This window comes from Tiliqua scincoides, chromosome 2 (genome assembly GCF_035046505.1).
Source record: "Tiliqua scincoides isolate rTilSci1 chromosome 2, rTilSci1.hap2, whole genome shotgun sequence".
NCBI classification, from domain to species: domain Eukaryota; kingdom Metazoa; phylum Chordata; class Lepidosauria; order Squamata; family Scincidae; genus Tiliqua; species Tiliqua scincoides.
This window is the reverse complement of record NC_089822.1, coordinates 13,587,995-13,607,836: the sequence shown is the minus strand read 5'-3', so window position 1 is coordinate 13,607,836 and position 19,842 is coordinate 13,587,995. Positions and strand designations below refer to the sequence as shown.

General features: G+C 45.1%; 1 protein-coding gene across 1 annotated transcript in view; it reads left to right on the top strand.

Moving 5' to 3' along the window:
• The first annotated feature begins 1,050 nt into the window (after positions 1-1,050).
• Positions 1,051-19,842, top strand: part of CCBE1 (collagen and calcium binding EGF domains 1) — a 148,848-nt gene continuing 130,056 nt past the window's right edge. The window contains exons 1-2 of the mRNA XM_066618142.1: positions 1,051-1,202; positions 1,313-1,393. Coding sequence (XP_066474239.1) covers positions 1,051-1,202; positions 1,313-1,393 — 233 coding nt within the window. The remainder of the gene's footprint in view (positions 1,203-1,312; positions 1,394-19,842) is intronic.

Sequence of the window (19,842 nt, the reverse complement as noted above, 5' to 3'; positions counted from 1 at the left end):
AAATCAGGAGGTTGCGCATACACATCATGGCTTGTACCCCGTAATGGATTTTTCCTCCAGAAACTTGTCCAATCCCCTTTTAAAGGCATCCAGGATAGACGCCGTCACCACATCCTGTGGCAATGAGTTCCACAGACCAACCACACACTGAGTAAAGAAATATTTTCTTTTGTCTGTTCTAACTCTCCCAACACTCAATTTTAGTGTTGGGAGATTTCCTGTTGGGAGATTTAGTGTTGGGAGATTTCAATTTCTTATGTTTGCAGGGGGCCTCACTGCAGCGTGCAAGCAGACCTTCCCTTTTGGAGCCATTCTGGGTGGTGGGTGCCCTGCCACATCTAGTGCTTTGCCCCCCTCTAGCTATGCCACTGGTCCCTTCTCTATTTTGCCTCCTAGCAGACACCAGTTGAAGAACCTGCTTCATTTCCTTCTCTCAGGAACCACCCTGTGTACACTTCCCTGGGAGTAAGCCCCATTGAACAGAATGAGACTTACTTCTGAGTAGACCTGCACAGGCTTGGGCTCTCAGCTTGCCCCCTGGTGCCCCCCTTCCTCCAGTCACCACCTCCTGGCAACTCCTTCCCCTCCCGGGCAGCTGGCGACTTTCCCGCGCTGCTGAGGCTTCTGGCTGCCCCCCCAGGTGCTCCGCCTGGCCCTCCCCCCAGACCCCACCTCCTCGTTCCCGGAAAGTGGGCAATGTCAGGAGGGCAGGGGCAGAAGGCTGTGGCTGCTCCGGCTCCCAGCAGCCCGGCCAGAGGTCTCTCCTTCCCACCCCGCTCCTCCACCCCAGGGCTGGCCGCCTCTGGCGGAGCCTTTGGGAGCCCCCTCTCGCTGGCTCCCCCGCCCCGCAGGGTCCAAGTAGGGCTGCTGCCCACCGCCAGCCCCTCCTCGCCTGGCCCACGCGCCCGGCTGCCCTCCCAGGGCGACCCTTGTCCTCCCTCCCCCTCGCCCCGCCGGCTCCCTCCCGCCGCGGGGGGCAGGTCTCCGCCCCTCCCGCCCGCCCCTGCAGCAGTCGGAGCCCAGCGCAGGCAGAGCAGCAGAGGCCGCCCGATGGTGCTGCCGGGCGGTGGCGGCGGAGGTGCCAGGCAGCGCGCGCCGTGGTCGCCCTCGCGCAGCTGGCGCCTCTGGCTGCTGCTGGTGCTGCCGCTGGCGGCTCTGGGGCACGCCTGGACCTACCGCGAGGAGCCCGAGGACAGCGACAGGTGGGTGGCTGGGCGGGCGGCGCAGGGAGGAGCGGCGCGCGCCCCGGGCACCCTCTCCAGGTGAGAGCGCAGCGCGCGCAGCTCTGACTCTGGCGCTCTTCTGCCCGCAGGGAGGTCTGCTCCGACAGCAAAGTCGCCACCACCAGGTACCCCTGCCTGAAGCCCAGCGGGGAGCTCGCCACCTGCTTCAGGTCAGTCAGTGGCATGCGCACGGGGCAACCCGTGCCTCCGGGGGGCGGGCGGAGAAGGCGGGGCGCCCCCTTCACTCAGGTCAATCGTTGAGCCGCTGCACGCTCAGGGCCCTGTCCCATCCCATTTGCCAGTGCTGGTGCCAGTGGGGCATGCGCTACATCTGGTGTTGGGGCAGCACAGAGGCCTCCTCAAGCTATGGAAACATTTATTCCCTTACCTCAGGGCTGCACCGGTGCTGGTAAGTTGGTCAGGATTGGGCCCTCAGGATCAGGCCCCCAACTTTCCAGCACTGAGGTAAGGGCAATGCAACTCCGAGGTAAGGGAACAAACATTGCCTTGCCTTGAAGAGGCCTTCTTGGCTACCCCCCCCCCCCCACCTGCAGGATGCAGCACATGCCCCAATGGCACAGCCATGTCAGTTCTGGAAAGTTGGTGAGGATCGTGCCCTCAGTCTCAGGTCAAACCCTTGAGGAGCAGGTTTGGATGTGGGGTGGGGGCTCTCTGGCTCTTTCCTCGACTCTTGAAAACCAATCAACAAGCCAAATGTGTTTGTGAAACTAGAGGTGATGAGTTTGGTTCTCTCTGGTGGCGTAGACATGGGGGGGCAAAGTGCAACGTTTTTCAGGGAGCCCCACCGTGGTGTGCAAGCAGCCCCTTCCCTTTGGAGCCATTCTGGGAAGTGGGTGCAAAACTGAGGCAAAGAGCTGGGTATGCTGTGTATCCTGTGTATACTTACCTGGAAGTGAACTGCATTGAACTTCATGAGACGCAACAGGAATGTGCACAAGATTGTGTTGTATGTCAGTGAGTACTGCTTCCTTTACTGAGCCAAAAGTAACTGCAGTGCCATAGCTAGAGGGGGTCCAAAGCACTGAGTTTTGCAGTCTCCTGAACGCCTCATGCAAGCAGCCCCACCCCAGCAGCCCCACCCCTCCCTTTTGAATGCCGCTGTTTTGCTCCCCCTGTCCAGAATGACTCCAAGGGGGAGGGGGCCGCTTGCACGGTGCATTTGGGTGCCTGCAAAACTTCGCACTTTCCCCTCCAGCTACACCACTGCCCCTCCTGCTTGTACATTTTATTAGCATAGATAAATTCAGGTATATTAATCTATGCGTGCATCTTTATCATGTTGCATGTCCACGGATTTATCAGACATGCAGATCATGCATCCAAGTTTTATAAGGGCCCGGTCAAATGCAATCAAAAATTAGGTATTTGGATGTGGAAGAAATGGAGGGGGTAAACCATGCGTGATATATCACTTTTTAAATGCACACCTCTGGGCACGTATAGAATGCTGTTTCCTAATGTTTTATGCTTGCTGCATATGCACCAGTATTTGCCCACAGAACACTAAGAGGTGCAAGGGTTGTGGGCCGCAGACACCCCATCATGCAAATGGACTGCCAGCAAATTCTGCTGCCGCCACACACCATCTTACCTGTGTGCACCAGCTGGTACATCTCAGGGTGTCTGATTTGACCCTAGGATTTCTATTGCTGATCCTACTATAAAAACTGTGTTTGTGACCACATGTGGACATATGGTGGATAAGTCCCAAGGAATTCTGATTATCCATGGTTTCCTGGCATGTGCCTATTGTACAGTTAAATCCACTTAATGCTTTATAGCAGGGGTCTCCAAACCCCGGCCTGGGGGGCCAGATGCGGCCCGCGGCAAGCCGCTATCCGGCCTTCGGCCATCCTCTTGTCCCCTGAAAGCCCCTGGCCCACTTTGCCAAACATGACTAGAACTATGCTCTGATTGCATCTGGAGGGTGTTCTAAGGGCCAGAGAGGTTGAATGAATGAGCCCATTCATTCATTTATTCACACATCTAAGTTCCATCTCTAATTTATTTATATAAATTTTATATTTAAATTCTTTTCGGCCCTCAAAACCGTGTCAGACATTTGATGCGGCCCTCTGGTCAAAAAGTTTGGAGACCCCTGCTTTATAGTAACATTTGTTGGAGCCCTTTACACTCCTAAACAGAGTCTTGGGGAGCCCCAGAATGATGTCACATACACAATGGCACACCTTTGAACAGATGGTAGCCACTTATGGTGCGCTGAAGCAGCAAACTTTGAGAAATACTGCTTTAAAGGACTGTATTTATGGTTTCATACACCACTGTATGTCCAGGACCACTTTTCTTAGAAATTAACCATTTGAGTAAGCATAAAAACCGCTACTAATCATACACGCTACAAATGAAAAGGGTTTTATTCTTAGCTGAATAAAACTGAATAAAGCTGAATATAGTTAGATTCTATATGTTTACCATGCTGTGGCCAAGCTTTTTCACTCTTCAAGTGAGGGTATGTTATGCAAGTAAGTCTGCATGCACAATATGTGTTTGGTGAGATGGATTTTGAGTGGCATGTTGATAACATCCTGCAATAAGGATTTGTGCATTCCAAGTCACAACAATACATGAAATTGCTATGATATACAGGTGGTGGGGAACAGCTTCTGAAGGGCTGGTCTTGAGGGAGGTCAGTGAGGCAGTCTCCCCCTTCTCTCTTCTGGGTTTCAAACCACATTATGCATTATTTTTTATTATTATTACTTTCAAGGTACACCCACATCTCTGGTAAAACCAGTTGTACCTCACTGTCAGCCCAATCCTATGTTTCCTCACAAGTAAGTCCCATTGAGTTCAATGGGACCTACTTCTAGGTAAGTGTTTATAGGATTGCAACCTATGAGTTGTATAGTGAAAAGGGCTTATGATGAAGTGAATATATGTGCTAAGAGTAGAAATTTATTTGCTCCAAAAAGGGGGGGATGGTTTTTTGTCCTATACTGATATTGCTGGTATTTTAAAAAACTACAACAATTGCTTTTAAAATACGTTAGTTTTTGCAGTTTAATCTTGGATGCACATCACAGACTTTGGGGCACTATTGAGTCTTGCTAGCCTCACTACTGAAAATTCCTATTATTATCAATTATTGTTAAAATATTTATATCCTATCTTTCCAGCCCTTGTGGTAACTCAAGGCTGCTTACATACATTATAACAAGAAAAAAATCTATTAAAAACAATTTTGAAATCAAATAGAACTCAAAAATAAAAATGTAGCACGTGTATTCATCATCTGCAAAGTCAGTGGAGCAGGGAAATGGTCCTCTGATGGTAAAAACTCAGAGGAATTTGCCCTGAATGTTTACACAACCCTAGCACCATATAAGAGTCCTGTAGTATCTCTGAGAAGTAGCCATGACTTGTGCCATGAACTTTAAACACATGTGCTTGGAAAGAAGAGTGCAATTCTTCAGTAAATGTATTCACAAAGAAGCAAGTTCCACTGAAATCAATGTACAAATTCTGGGTAAATATGGGTAGGAACTGACTGCAAGTCACAATGATTTCAGTTTAACATACTTCTGATTAAGGGCTCTTCATGCATCATAATCCTGTGCATATGCCTAAAGATGTTAATTGTGCCGTAACTGAGTATTTGCCTATGGGTTTACAAATCTGGCTGTGTAATGTGTTAAAGATGGCTTTAAATGTGCTTATAACCGCAGCTTTAGACTGTGCTCATAATGCGGGTTATAGAGTTTATAGTTTACTCATGACCTGCAGTAGTTAGATGTTGAATTACATCTCTTAAAAGATCTGGAAGCAGTCAATTTACTGCTGTTTCCCCATATAATTCTTACAAGAAACTGTGGATAATTTGGAATAGAGGAAGTCGGTCAACCCTCTTGGACAGAAATAATTTGGAAGAGCACCCTTTTCATTGCTCACTCAGTGCAAGAGGGTATGGGTTGGCCACTGCTTTTCCTCTTAGCACTGAAGCAAATAAAAGAGAAACAGTCATTGTTTAATCCTCATGATGATACATAGACAAATGTTTTTGAAGTAAAGTAGTTCATTATTGAAGTTAATGTAGAAATGCATTCATGCTATTTGAAAAGGTGTATGCGTCCTGAATGTTCGCACACTATAAACAGTGTTGCTGGTAGTATAGCCTTTTGGTTTTTGAGATTTGGTTATTGTGTACAGGTGTATATTTTGAACAAATAAATAATAAAATACTGTTGTCTAGTACCTTTATATGAAGAATAAGTGCTGCATAGAACCTATGTTCCATTTCCTTGTACACTTGTACACTCAACCTGCAAAATATAAAGCGCATGTTAATAAGATAGTGTAAAAATGTCAGAAAACGTTTGTAGCCGTGGTGCTGCACTGTGGTCATATTGTCAACAGTGCCTTGCTTTTGGGGTGGTGTTTATTATGCAGTGACGACAATAGAAAGCTTGTGAAACATTTCATGGTTGTGATGTGTTACGTGGTTGTCAGGAACTGTGTACTCTTGGAGCAAACGTTCGAGGATAATGTGTTTCTTTGGTACACAGCTTGTGTCTAAGAGCAGCCGATTGCACTACACATGTAAACATTTGCTACGGGCCAATTGAGAAGATGTATGACGGGGTTGCATGCTGTTTATAAAAATTGTTAACTAAATCCAGGCAGACAGCAGTGATTAATATTGAAAAATGGTCTGTCGTTTTCCCTGTTAAGTCTTTTGACTTCCCTTGGTATTTGATGTTTAGAGAAAGAAGGATTTATGCATTAAAATGAAATTAGAACTCCACAGTATATGCTCTTTGGGAACCTTGGTGGTCCTTGAAATATAGTTTAACAGCCACTGGGAGAGATAAGGGTATTGGGATGGTTATGATCAAACGCACCTACATATAGATTGCATTTCAATTGAGGAACACTGCCTTAGAGCTTTGTTCCCAATGTTTGTCCCCCACTGTATCACTTTCCATGGTCCCCACCTATTGGAAGTACCACTGGAAGTAACTGGCAATGATGTCATCACCAGTTTCTTCCAGATTGGGAGGCTAGATGCAATGCCAGTATGAGGCTCAGGGTGACAAGAGGGCTTTAATGAGCATGCGAAAAACACAAACTGGAGCTCTGCCCACAGAGCTGAGCCTCCTACTGCTGCTTGTCAAGTTGCATTATTTGTTTCGCTGCTAGGTGGCAAGAGTCTGGGGGTCCTGCACGTATCACCGGACACCGCCTCAAGTACCACTGGTTGAAAAACGCTGATCTAAAGGTTTAAATCAAGTTTTCCTAGAGGTTAAGTTAGGATTTCAGCTGGAGTTAGGATGAAAGAGAGGTGACACTGCATAGGTTTTCTATGTCAGGGCTCCAGGCAAAAGGGGCAAGAAAGAAGAGGAAAATTGTTTTATTGTGAAATATTTAATGACTTTATTGCTGCTTTCCAGGAATGGGCACTTGTGACTCGCAGACTCAACTTGAGTTGTAAAAACATGTATTTTCCGAGATTTGTTGGAGTTCTAGTCACTTGTGTCACTGACTTGGGCACTGACTCAGGGCTCTGGCTGGAAATCATGACTTTTAAAAACATGGGTCATGAAGACTTGTCATTTTGGGCCCATGACTCAGTGGCTCAGCTTCACGTGCAGGCATGCTTTACTATTTTTTTCACCGCTGCATCACCCCGAAAGACCTTGTGGGTGATTTTTTTTTTCCCTTTGGATGAGGGAGGGGAGAAGGTAGAGCCCAATGGACAGGGGAGGGGTTCCTGCAATAGGAAAATGCCTGGATAGCCCAGAGAGGGGGCTAATGAGGTGGGCAAACCGTGGGGCAGGAGGTGCTTCCTTGCAATAAAAGAGGAATGCCTTTCAAACTCACGGCTCATTTGAAGTGAAGGACTTCAATACATTGCTGAAGGCAGATGGAATGGGAACATCGGGGCAGTGTTAAATGAGAATTCCAACACACCCCACCTCCAACTGCATCTCTGTTTTTTCTGTGGAGCCATGCCTGACTTGTGGCTTGACTCACTTTTAGAAGAGACTCAGGCTTGAGTCAAAATGACTCTTAAAAAAGCTCAGGATAAGTCACAACACCTACCTCTTATGACTTGCGAGCAAGTCAAGTCAAGGGGGTGGAGATTTGCAACTTGGCACTTTGACTCTGGCACATCCCTGCTGCTTTCTACTAACCATTTTCTCTTGAACTGTCACCTTTTGCTCACTTTTTATGGGCATCATTGTTAAATCATTTAACAGGGTATTTCAGTATTTTCTATGTTGTCATCCCATATTCTTTTTAGATCTGACTTCTGATTTTTTTTAAAACAATAAAATGCAGCCTGTCCATCATGGATAGGCAAAGCACTGCTGAGGCTAGTAAGAGCTTTTTGCGCCTTGAACTAAAAACTTCCTTCTTGCAAGGTTTGTCTGTTTATTGATTCTTGTTCAGTGTAGCTGGAGAATTACTCCTCAGTTAGTTAGCATCCAGTTTCCAATGGTGGTGGCAATTTGTAAGTAGTTTTCTTTCATTCTTTTTTCTTGTATATTGAAACAGTGCTACTTTATGATAAAGGAAATTTAAAAAAAATGCAAAGAAACTGATAAGTAAAGCACCCCATCATGGTAAACAGAAGCTGACTAGTTCAAGGGCCCACATCCTTACTGAACAGAAAACAATAAAAAGCAAAAACTACGTACAAAGAAGCAGCTTCTAATTAAAACAGGTTACTAGTACTGGATAGAACTCGTGAGCAAGCATTTTGGAAGTATTTTGGCCATGGAAAAAGGTATTGTATAATAGGATGCTACAGTGAGTTTGATGTGTTTAATTCTGCTTCAGTATGAATAAAAGACCTTAGTGTGGAAGAGATCTATGCTCTTTTTAGAAGTATTTGACAGCAAAACACTCATTCTTTGTGGACATTATAACGAAGTATTTACTATGTAATTTGCAATTTTTGCCAATCCATAGTTACTCCTGGCAAATGGATTATGCATAAATGTGTTTCTGGTTTCTTTTCTGTAGATTTGGGAAACTTATGTTTAAACTTGAGGTTGATGAGGGAAACTGGAGGAGAGCTTTTTTGCAGCCAGTTTTGCAAAAATAATCAACTAGATTTTTAAGTACTAAAGATGAATGCAAAAGTTCAGGTGATGAACACCCTTTTTTTGTATACTGTAAACAAGTCTCTGATTACTAGTTTCCACTGAGTAACTTGATCTGGTTTCCCTGAACATAGAACATCTAACACATGTATCAGTTGCTTCAGTGAGATTAACAGTGGGGCAAAAGCACACACCAAAAAAGCATATTTAAATCTCTCTTGCAATACTTAAATGCCATATATGAATGTTAACGTGGAAGAAAAATCAGCAACAAATGTGCCACATTTGCACTGTAGATGACTCGGAGCCCAATCCTGTGCTCGGTGGCACAGCTCTGTGCTGCCGAGCACTGTCGCAAATGTGCCGTGAGGCATGTTTGCGAGCCTCACCGCCGGACTCCCACCTGTGCTAGCAAAATGCCAGCCGGTGCTGGGCTAGCGTGGGGTGGTCGCTCAGCTTCCGTGGCTCGGTGGTCTCCTGGACCGCCGAGCCACAGCACGGTAGACGGGGGCGGGGACGGGGGCAGGGAGTGGGTGTTCTGGGGAGCGGGGAGGCTGGTGGAGGGCAGAGGGGGGCAGAGGGAGGGAGGCGGGTCTGCAGAGCTCCACTCCGCAGGATCCAAGGCGCTCATGTAGGGCTCCGCGCCCTACACTAGTGCCTTTACCTTACCGCCGACCTTTTGGTCAGTGGTAAAGCGAGTAGCCCCATTGTGGGACTGCTTCCCTTGCCTGGGAGAAGGGGATGAAAGTGCCTCCCACGGTAGCCCAGGAGGTGCAGGATCCACGGCAGCCCTTCTTGGTGCCACTGAGCCTGGGCATCCCAGACAGCTCAGGATTGGGGCTGCCCAGCACTAAGGCTGCAATCCTAATCACACTTTCCTGAGAGTAAGACTCACTGAACAAAATAGAACTTACTTCTGAGTAGATCTAGTTAGGATTGTGCTGTAACTGTTTTAAGCCCCTTTTACAAAAATGGCCTTATTGGTGCAAGGTGCTTCAGTTAGCAATGGTGGACAGCAGGGACCATTACACTAGTGTTGCACAACACTCCTCCCTTCAATATTTAAATTACAAAATTGTTTCTCAGGATCATTTACTCATGTGTCTCTCCTTCAGTCTATTCTTCAAATCCGAAAGGCTATTCGTGGAAAGAGAGTTTCTACAGCTGTCTACAGCTGTAGTAATTCACTCCATAGTTGCAGTGAGGGTTTCTTCAAATGGGAGATTGGCACACATCTCACACCTTTTGGGTGCACCTGACATGCTGCTGAAATGAAATTTTGGACTTAAATATTACTGCTGAACCTTCTTGGTTTGGGCTAGTAAAGGATACTGTAGACATAAATAATTGAGAATCATACTTGACAAAGTTCGTGTACTGCAATGAAAAGTGATTTTTTTTTTAGCTGAACATGCAATTACATCTGTTACCTCATGTTTAGGGGAGATGGTAGCTCTACACTGCCTCTGTGTTTACTCAGAAAGTGTTTCTGAGAGCAAGTCTGATTGAACACAGTGAGATTTACTTCTGTGTAGACATGCATAGGATTGTCCTGTTAGTCTCTGAAGTTTGTTGTACGCATCCAGCCTTTTTATACACTGATTTTTTTTATCCATAGATTAGACTCAACACCAATGGGCACTGGTGATCCTTGGAGAAGAGGGAAAAAAATCCCTATACAATCCCTGTTCTAAAAACCACTTTTCTGGAGAGTTAGACTATTGGGACTACTATTTTGTGGCTCACTCTGAGAAAAGTGATCCCCTCCTCACTTTGGTCACTGAACAGTGGGGTGTGAAATTGATTAAGCACCAGCCATGAGCCAGGGCAAAAGGGAGGGGGTCGCTTTTCTCACTGCACAATAGCAGTTTTAATTGTCTGCTTGACTGACTTGTGTTTTGTTTTAACTACTTTTATTTAACACAGTTTTTGGTATCTGTGGGGAGCCCCAGAACCAAACCTCAGTGGTTACCAAGGTTGCACCTGTAGTTTTCTACACCAGTGATCTTCAGCTGAATCTTCCCCCTATACTTACCACCAATTTTCACTCTAGAGAAGAAAGGCTTAATTAAGACAGATGTAGCACTGTACTTGATTATCCAGCTCTGCTTGAAAGAAGATTTAGGAATTTAGGGAACTGTCTTATACGGAATCGGACCATCCAGGTCAATGTTGTCAACACAGGCTAGTAGCACCCAATTCATGTTTCATTTAGAAATTTTTATTCTGCCCTAACCTGGGATCTTCTGTATGTAATGCATGTGCTCTACTACTGAGCCAGAGCCCTTCCCGTTTGCCAAATGGTGTTTACTGATGTGCAATTTAAAGACTGTTTTGATCTTATATACTTGTGCTTAACCCATTTTTGCCCAGCCCAAAGATGTACATATTTGGTCCCTGTTGCGTTTATGCAGCATTGGGCAGAAATGGCTTAAGTTGTCATCCTCTCATTGGGGCTGAGCCTGGCAGTTGACTAAGGGTGCAATCCAGCACTGGCATAGCGGTACTTTCCAGCACTGGCATAGCGGTACCAATGGGACATGTACTGCATCCTGCAGTTGGGTGTCACTCCCAGATTCCTCCTCAAAGTAAGGGAATGTTTGTTCCCTTACCTTGGAGCTTGGAGCATTGCCCTTATGTCAGGGGTTAGGATTGCACCCTAAAGTGATCTATGGGTAGTAGCTCAAAATATCCTGGTGCACAGAAGTGACTAGGTAATTGCATCTGTCTGTAATGTACATTGTTCTTCTGTTTTGTTCTCTTGTATAATATTGAGTTTTTCTGCATCTTTAAAATGTGAACAACTCCTAATCCCTTTCCATAAAGTTTAAAGAGGGTGGTACTATTGGCACTTCCTATTTATCATACTTTGCTGTAATCCATTATGGTTCAATCTTGTATAAACGAAGAGCTGAGGATGATACAGTGTGACTTTTCCAAGGCCACCCAGCAGAATCCTTGGCTGTGCTGTGACATGAACTTGAGTCGAGCCAGTGCAAGCTATTTAGTTATTTATGCAATTATTTTGAAATTGTTTAGATGCTGCCAAGTCAGTGGTGACAGTGGTGAGGAGAGAATACTGATTTTGTGGGTAAAATGCCGAGGGAACTCTTGGTGGGGTGAGTGGGTGGGGAATCAATGATCTGTCATGAACTCTTTGAATGGCTATAGGCCAGTTGTGCAGCCTGGCTGTGTATAGATGCAAAGGAGTTGGGGGTTACCCAAGACAATTGGCTCCCTGAATATTCAATTAGCAACCAGTTTACATGCTGAGAGAACCCTGGTAATTGCTCTCGCTCCAGGTGGAAGGAAGGACATGGGAGGGTGTCTCTCTTTTTTGGGCTTTTACTTCCTGGTGGCAGCAACATACCCCTTGTTCTGTGCCAAGGGGCTATGGCAGACATGCATTCATGTACTCTGTGAGGTGCATGGGGAAAGGTCAGGTACATGGGTTGTGAGCCTTACTGTGGGCCACTGTGCTTCCACCGAATCACCCCTGGAGTGTACTCTCATTCACATTCCTGCCCTGATTTCATCGTCAGAACAGCAGCACAATATGGGTTAATTTCATATATTCATATCTGCTAGAGTGGAGAGTAAGGCTGCAATCCTTTAAATTGTGGATAGTCCCATTAAATTGTGGATAGGATGGGTAGTTATTGTGGAACAGTTTAGTTTTAAGGCTGAAGAGGGGCTGGGGAAGCACAAGATTTTCCTTTCCCTGCAAAATGTTTCTCCCTTTTTGTTGATTTGAGAAAAATCCACTGGAACCCTGGAAGAGGTTCCCCTTCTGCAGATAAAATCTGCAGATAAAAAAATCTGGGTGGATAAACAGGCTGCACCTGTACTATAAAGCTATATAATAATAGTACAGGTGCAGCCTGTTTATCCACCCAGATTTTTTTATCTGCAGATTTGTCTCAGTGTGAATGGGGGAACCGAAAGTCACACACACCTTTGCCTCCTTTGCCCTGCGCTGGCCTCTCAGTCCATTTCCAAAACTCTACAAAAAGACTCTGCCTCGACCAGGCAGAGAAATAGCCCTGGAGCCCTGGAAGAGGTAAAAGGAATAGTAATATTCCTAGAGCCCCTGAACCAGCAAAGAGGCTGAAGAGGGGGGCGGAAAAGCCTGTGTAACCAGAACACATGCAGCAAGGTGGAGCTGTCTCTCACTCACTCACACAGGGGCAGGTGTGGTAGCAACAGAGCGGATTGCTTTAAAAAACCCAGGGAGTGTTTGCCAAATCCCCCCACCCCATTGAGATGGTGCAGGCAATTACCAACACAAGCAAACCCCCCTCCCCATGGTGCAGGCTATCACGGACACAAGCAAGTCTTCCCACCAAGCAAAGCATGAGATTTAGCCTACAATCCTCTCCACACTTTCCTGGGAGCAAGCCCCATTAACTACAATGGGGCTTACTTCTGAGTAGAAACACATAGGGCTGGACTCTTAAAAGATCAGCATCCCAACTGTGAAAGAAGCTGGGCAGCTGGTAACGGAGAGGGGAGGGGATTGATAACAGCTGCCTTAGTTTCCTTCCATCCGGAAGTGTCAGGCTGCAGTGTATTTGCGTAACTCTATGGAATTTAGCACAACGCGTTTTTTGTTAGTCGCGCCAAGTCTAACGGAATGGAACTAACACGAATAAATAGGCTCCACCTGTATTTGTATCTATAAGTTTCCTCCTTCACAGTTAATAGCAGTTTGGAGATAACCGGCAATTTAAGTTGCGGAATTGGTATTGGAGAAAGGGTTAAACTGTGCTGTGGCCCTGATCCAAATTTCATTTCCCTGCAGTTGCTTTTTGAGGTAGAAGGCTCAAGACTTTCCTTAAAGCTTGCTCTGGTATTCCATGGGTTCCATCACTTTGAACTGGCCTGAAATTATTTATGCCTGAATCTATTCAAGCACTTGAATAAAAATGAGCAAAATCTAAGCCATTGAGAGTATCCTTGATTTGTGTTAACTTGGGCTTATAATTCCCTATCAGATGTATCTTTCTTGGAGTACAGTCTGGTTTGATTTAGTTTGTATTTTGTTTTAGTTGCCTTTATTTTCATAAGAATTCTGAAGCACATATGCTGATGTTAAATGAGGTCTAGGGCAGTGTCTTTTTATGAAATAAATATCCATAAATGTGCATATTTAAGCTGTTCTTTTGTAAATAAAGTAGCATGTAAATGTTAAGAATTTTAGCCACACATCAATATACAACATGAGCTTTTGCAATATGTAAATTTCATTTTATTTATGAATTCTTTCAAAATGCATTTTATTTATGAAAAGTTGGATGGTATGCCAAATTTGTATTGTTTTGTGTATTTCATTTCAAATGCATAAGGTATCTTTATTATTAGTGTTTCTTTTGAGATTTTTGTATATAATCCACATTCCTTGCAGGATCTGTTATGAACATCCCTATTCATAGGTAAGAAAATAAGACTAAGAGGCTCCCCTAAATATTTTTGTGCCCAAGGAAAGATTTGAACCCATGATGTAAAAGCATTGTAACCTAATGAACACTTATGGAAATAAAGTCTCATGTTGTGGAACAATTATCAAAAGTTCAAAATATATCTCAGCAGCTGCAGTGTGCAAAAGGAGAGAATGTGCACTACCTGGTGCCATAATGTTAACACACGTGTTTACTTGCGTATGCATAAAAGACAAGTTGCATACCCTTCACCCCATGAGAGACCTGAGAGACTAGGAAAAAGGGCTCAATTCTGTGGCAACACCCACTAATGAAATGTTAACAAGGAATCTCTCAAAAGCGAAAATAGGAACAAAAACAGGCAATGATCAATCTCAAATGGGGACTAGGAAATAGGGACTGTCCCTGATAAATAAACAACAGTTGTGGTAGGAAACGCAATCCTGTTCCAGCACTGATTCAACCATGCTAGTGGGGTGCGAGCTGCATCTTGTGGTGGGGGAAGGCAGTCATGGAAATCTCCTCAAGAGCTTTAGAGCTGCATCGATGCTGGAAAGTTGGATAGGATTGGGCTGCCAGTCTGTACACAGAGTGAGTGATAGGATTCTGGACTGCTTAACTTTAGACCAGAGGTCTCCAAACTTTTTGGCCAGAGGGCCACATCAAATATCTGGCATGGTGTTTAGGGCTGGAAAAAAAATTTAAATATTAAATTTAAATAAATAAATTAGAGATGAAACTTAGATGAGTGAGTAAATGAATGAATGGGCTCATTCATTCAACCTCTCTACCCCTCAGAACACTCTCCAGACACAACCAGAGCACAGCTCTGGTCATGTGCAGTTGAATGGGCCAGAGGCTTTCAGGGGACAAGAGGCTGACTGCGGGCCAGATAGAGGCTTGTCGTGGGCCGCATCTGGCCCCTGGGCCAGGGTTTGGAGACCCCTGCTTTAGACTGCCGGTTTAGGGTAATATTTCTGAATGTTTCCCTGTGCCCAAACCTCAGTACTTTTTTGTAGTAAATGAGAACATTGGGGGGAAAGGGTGAACACACACAAACCTATCTCTGATTTTCTGGTTTATTATATCATGTAAGTCATTTTTTCAATAGAGGGGGATTAATGCCAGTGCTGGGTTGCTGGGTGTCCTATGGAAAAACTTTGCAAACTTTGCTGGGAGTCCTGGGGCAAAATGGAAAACCTGCTTCCTGATGGCATATTGGGTGCTGTCACTAGTCTTGAGGATTCATGGGTCATTCATTTGTGAGTCAGCCTGACCAGTTGGGCTCTCTTATGGGCACTGGACCCTTGGCCAGGTTGCTGCACCTGACTGGGCTCTGTTGCTACTCTAGGAGGGTTCAGAAATATGACTCCCTCACCTCTGCAGTCTGAAGTGGGATTGTCCAGAATTCCACCATCCAGTAGTGGTTTTGGGCTTGGCAAGGTCAGGTACTGGCCAAGAACCCATGTCCATCAGAGGGCCCACCTGATTGCACCACCCCTGAACTTTCAGTGGCTGTAGAAGTACCAAATGGGCCATCAGGGAATGGACAGGGGGTACCATAGGGGCTTTGCTTGCCCAGTGCCTGCAGCAACCTGGCACTGGGGTTCCTACCACCTTGGTTTATCTCCTTATGCTGTGTCGTGTATATCAAAGGTTTTAACAGTAGGCTAGGAAGAGGCTTGAAACCTTCTGTACCAGATACTGAAATGTCAGAAGAGAAGTTTGGGTCACACTGTCTGAATCTAGGCTCTGATTTTTTGAAAGGCTGAACTTATTGGGATATTTTTGCTTATGGAACCATTCTTGTTTGCAGATAATATATTGCTGGAGACTTCTTTCATCTCCACAGTTCAGAACTTAGTGTTTGAATGGTAGGCGAACTCATTCATTGCAAATGCACATAGTTCAATTTAGTTAACCTTTGGTTGATAATTCGCTGTTCCTTTATCTTCGATGTAGTGTTTCTTTGCAGTGATTTCTTTCTTTTTTAGGGAAGAGATGTGGGAGATATTACTTTGGCTTCTGGTGACCTGCTGTTTGTTTCCATGGGGGGGGGGGAAATGACATATGAAATGGAGAGGCCCCATATTGTCATAAAATAACTCCCATGTTCCCATGAGAATGTTTTTGCTTCTGTAAATAGGTTATTTTGAAGTCAAGGCACTTGAACCTGCAATTTTATTGAGCTGTATTTTCAGAATGAAGATGTCATAATACATAGGAGGAGTTGCTAACACTCATTTAAATATATATATATATATATATATATATAAGAAAACAAGCAGAACCTGACCTTGCACTTAGTTGTTATGCATTGTGTGTGCTGTTCTTCATGTTTCCAGGAAAATATTGCACTAAGCTGGAGCAATACAATGCAGTGGAGATGGAGAATAACAATAGAATACTTCACTGTAGTAATTTATTAAAATTCCATACTGGAGACTTTATCTTCAAAAAGAAAGTACTTGCCAAGTCCTATGGTTCTGTGCTGAAATGCAATATAGGAATAACAGACAAATCTTTTTGAAGTAATGCATTTGGCATCTAATGTGAAAATAAAAGATCTTTATTGTTTTCCAAAAGCAACAGCAAAAATGAGATATGATATAATCTTGTTATGTGCCCAAATACAACAGCAGGTCCTTCCTGCTGCTGTTCTTTAACAGGAGGAGTGTGTTTCTACAGGAATGATATATATCTACAGAGCATTAGCTCTTTCTGAGCACTGAATTTATATAGTTCCAAGTTTTTATTTGTTAAGATATTAATTTTAGTGCATAACTCTGTTTTTTCCTTGCAAATTTGTACATATTCATTCAACAGCAAGGAATGCTGTAGCACCATTTATCAAAAGTTATAGTCCTGACTTCCAGTAGAAAGAGCTCCATGTCACTGGTATTTAAAAGTCTACTGCAGTGCAAAAGTGCAAGAACCACCAATTTTCCATGCATTCTGTTCCTATAATGGTGTGTGCAAGATGTTGTATACGTGCACATGCTGGCATATTGGCCTCTTTCCCAGAATTCTGGATATGTTGATGGGACACGTCCTGGAACTGCAGCGCTTCATTGCTGACCAACTAGCAAAAGTAGATATCAAAGTACATGTTGAAAGGAGATTAAACAAAGGGAACTAAAAGAAGTTAAAGGGCAGCAAAACAATGCTATCAATTTTCAGTGAAGTGCGCCTAGTCCTGCATTTTTGTGCACTGTCAGTAAGTTTGGTAGCAGCTGAAAGAAGTTTCAACCAAGTTGGTAGGACAGAATCAACATAGTTGATAGCAAAGCATATGTGATAATGCTAAAGCAGTGATTTTTCAGTCACTGTGCTGTGGCACACTGATGTGCTTTGAATGATCTGCGGGTGTGCCATCGGAGTTTGGGGGAGCATCATATATTAGTAAGGCTGCTGGGGGATGTGACTCCCCCCCCTGCTGGCAACATGGGTGCTTTGTCAATTGTCCAAAAACTGATGGTGTGCCTTGACAATTTTAGTGCCTTGTCATCGTGTTATGAGATGAAAAGGTTGCAGATTGCTATGCTAAAGGATCAGAAGCTTGGGGGGGGGGGGTTTGAGACTTGTAGCAGAGATGCAGCATTAATACATTGCAGCATGGAATTCCCCCCCTTGCTTACCTGTGTGGGGTGCATTGTGCTTGCTTCCCCTGTTGGGGTGGTGAGGTAGAGGCTCCAGTTGGGTGTTTGTGTGTGGAGTCCTCCTGGGTCAGAATTCCTGCAATAAGATTTCTGAGGAGACAAGAGCTAACACAGCCAACAACACAGTCCTGGAACATGCTGGAATCCCTAGCATGTATGCACTGCTGAAACAGAGACGCCTGCGTTGGCTCGGTCATGTCGTGAGAATGGATGATGGCCAGATCCCAAAGGATCTCCTCTATGGAGAACTCGTGCAAGGAAAGCGCCCTACAGGTAGACCACAGCTGCGATACAAGGACATCTGCAAGAGGGATCTGAAGGCCTTAGGAGTGGACCTCAACAAGTGGGAAACCCTGGCCTCTGAGCGGCCCGCTTGGAGGCAGGCTGTGCAGCATGGCCTTTCCCAGTTTGAAGAGACACTTGGCCAACAGTCTGAGGCTAAGAGGCAAAGAAGGAAGGCCCATAGCCAGGGAGACAGACCAGGGAGACAGACCAGACTGCACTTGCTCCCGGTGTGGAAGGGATTGTCACTCCCGAATTGGCCTTTTCAGCCACACTAGACGCTGCTCCAGAACCACCTTTCAGAGCGCGATACCATAGTCTTTCGAGACTGAAGGTTGCCAACAACAACAAGAGCTAACAAAATATCTTGCCATACATGTTGTGAGGGACAAGAGGTTGTTTGTGCAAGTTGCTTCCTTTGTGCTCCAAGTGTCCTTTTACCATGATTTCCATCACCAACGTGAGAGACCAAAGTGAGAGACCATCACTTCTTTGAGAAACCATAGAAGTGTAGCCCATGCTGCTCTTCTGAGATATAGTCTTCCTGGCAAGAGTTTTCATAGTGGGGCTGGTGTGCTGTGATTGTAACCTGTTTCAAACTCTGTAATAGAAAAGTAGATGGAACAGAGGGTGGTGGGAGGTGCTATTTTCTGCTGTTTTTCCCTTTCCCATTTTTCCTTATGGGGTTACTGCTCTGTCATTGGTGTAGAATTCGTCTGGCATCAAAGTCATGTCCATTGTATGAAGAGGGGTTAGGATATGGTGTACGTTGACACCTCCTCACCCCTCTCACATTCCTCCCACATCACAGCTTCCCACATCTCCTGCCTGTTTTGGTCTCTCCATTGACAGAGTTGCACTTACATCTAAGTGATGTTGGAGCTATGTCAGTGCGAAGTTTTTCCACTAGTGTCTGTGTTGCGTCTATCCGTGGGCTATGAATTGGCCTATACAAAAATGTTTGCAGCCACAGTGGCTCATTACAATAAAAACTGAAGTTACAGAATAATGCCTTTTTTAGGTCTAACAGAAGTTGCAAATGGTTGGCAACCTTCAGGTTTGAAAGACTATGGTGTAAGCCTACAGCACCCGGTATTCTGAGAACACTTTCCACATGCGCTGCCTCCGGCGCATTCTCGGCATCACCTGGCAGGACAAAGTTCCTAACAACACAGTCCTGGAACGTGCTGGAATCCCTAGCATGTATGCACTGCTGAAACAGAGATGCCTGCGTTGGCTCGGTCATGTCGTGAGAATGGATGATGGCCGGATCCCAAGGATCTCCTCTATAGAGAACTCGTGCAAGGAAAGTGCCCTACAGGTAGACCACAGCTGCGATACAAGGACATCTGCAAGAGGGATCTGAAGGCCTTAGGGATGGACCTCAACAAGTGGGAAACCCTGGCCTCTGAGCGGCCCGCTTGGAGGCAGGCTGTGCAGCATGGCCTTTCCCAGTTTGAAGAGACACTTGGCCAACAGTCTGAGGCAAAGAAGGAAGGCCCATAGCCAGGGAGACAGACCAGGGACAGACTGCACTTGCTCCCGGTGTGGAAGGGATTGTCACTCCCGGATTGGCCTTTTCAGCCACACTAGACGCTGTGCCAGAACCACCTTTCAGAGCGCGATACCATAGTCTTTCGAGACTGAAGGTTGCCAATGCAATACTCCCATCCAAGTACTAACCAGGCCTGACCCTGCTTAGCTTTCAAGATCAGACGAGATCAGGCATGTGCAGGGTAACAGTGTGATGCAAAACAGCTGACAAACTCTGTAGTTCTCTTCAGGCTGGATGATGTGCTGAACAAAAATAGCAGGAAAGGTGGATATGTTTTGGGATAAGCCCCAGTGTGGGCTATGGCATAATTTCAGAAATGCAAAAAAAAATATAATTTCAGAATTAAAATTGAAACTTTTATTTCATGGCACGTGAAATTGTATATGTGTGATGGGATTGTGGGGTGTGTGTGTGGGGGAGCACCCATGTTACCAGTTTTCATTGGGCCCCAGAACTGATGCTTGTGCCCTGCTTGGCAGGTGGATTCATTGTGAAAGAAGATAAACCTGCTCCACACCACTCAGTGATTTTATTTTGCTATTTCAACCATTTGTGAACAACTTTTTATTAAAAATGTATATAAATAATGATAATATT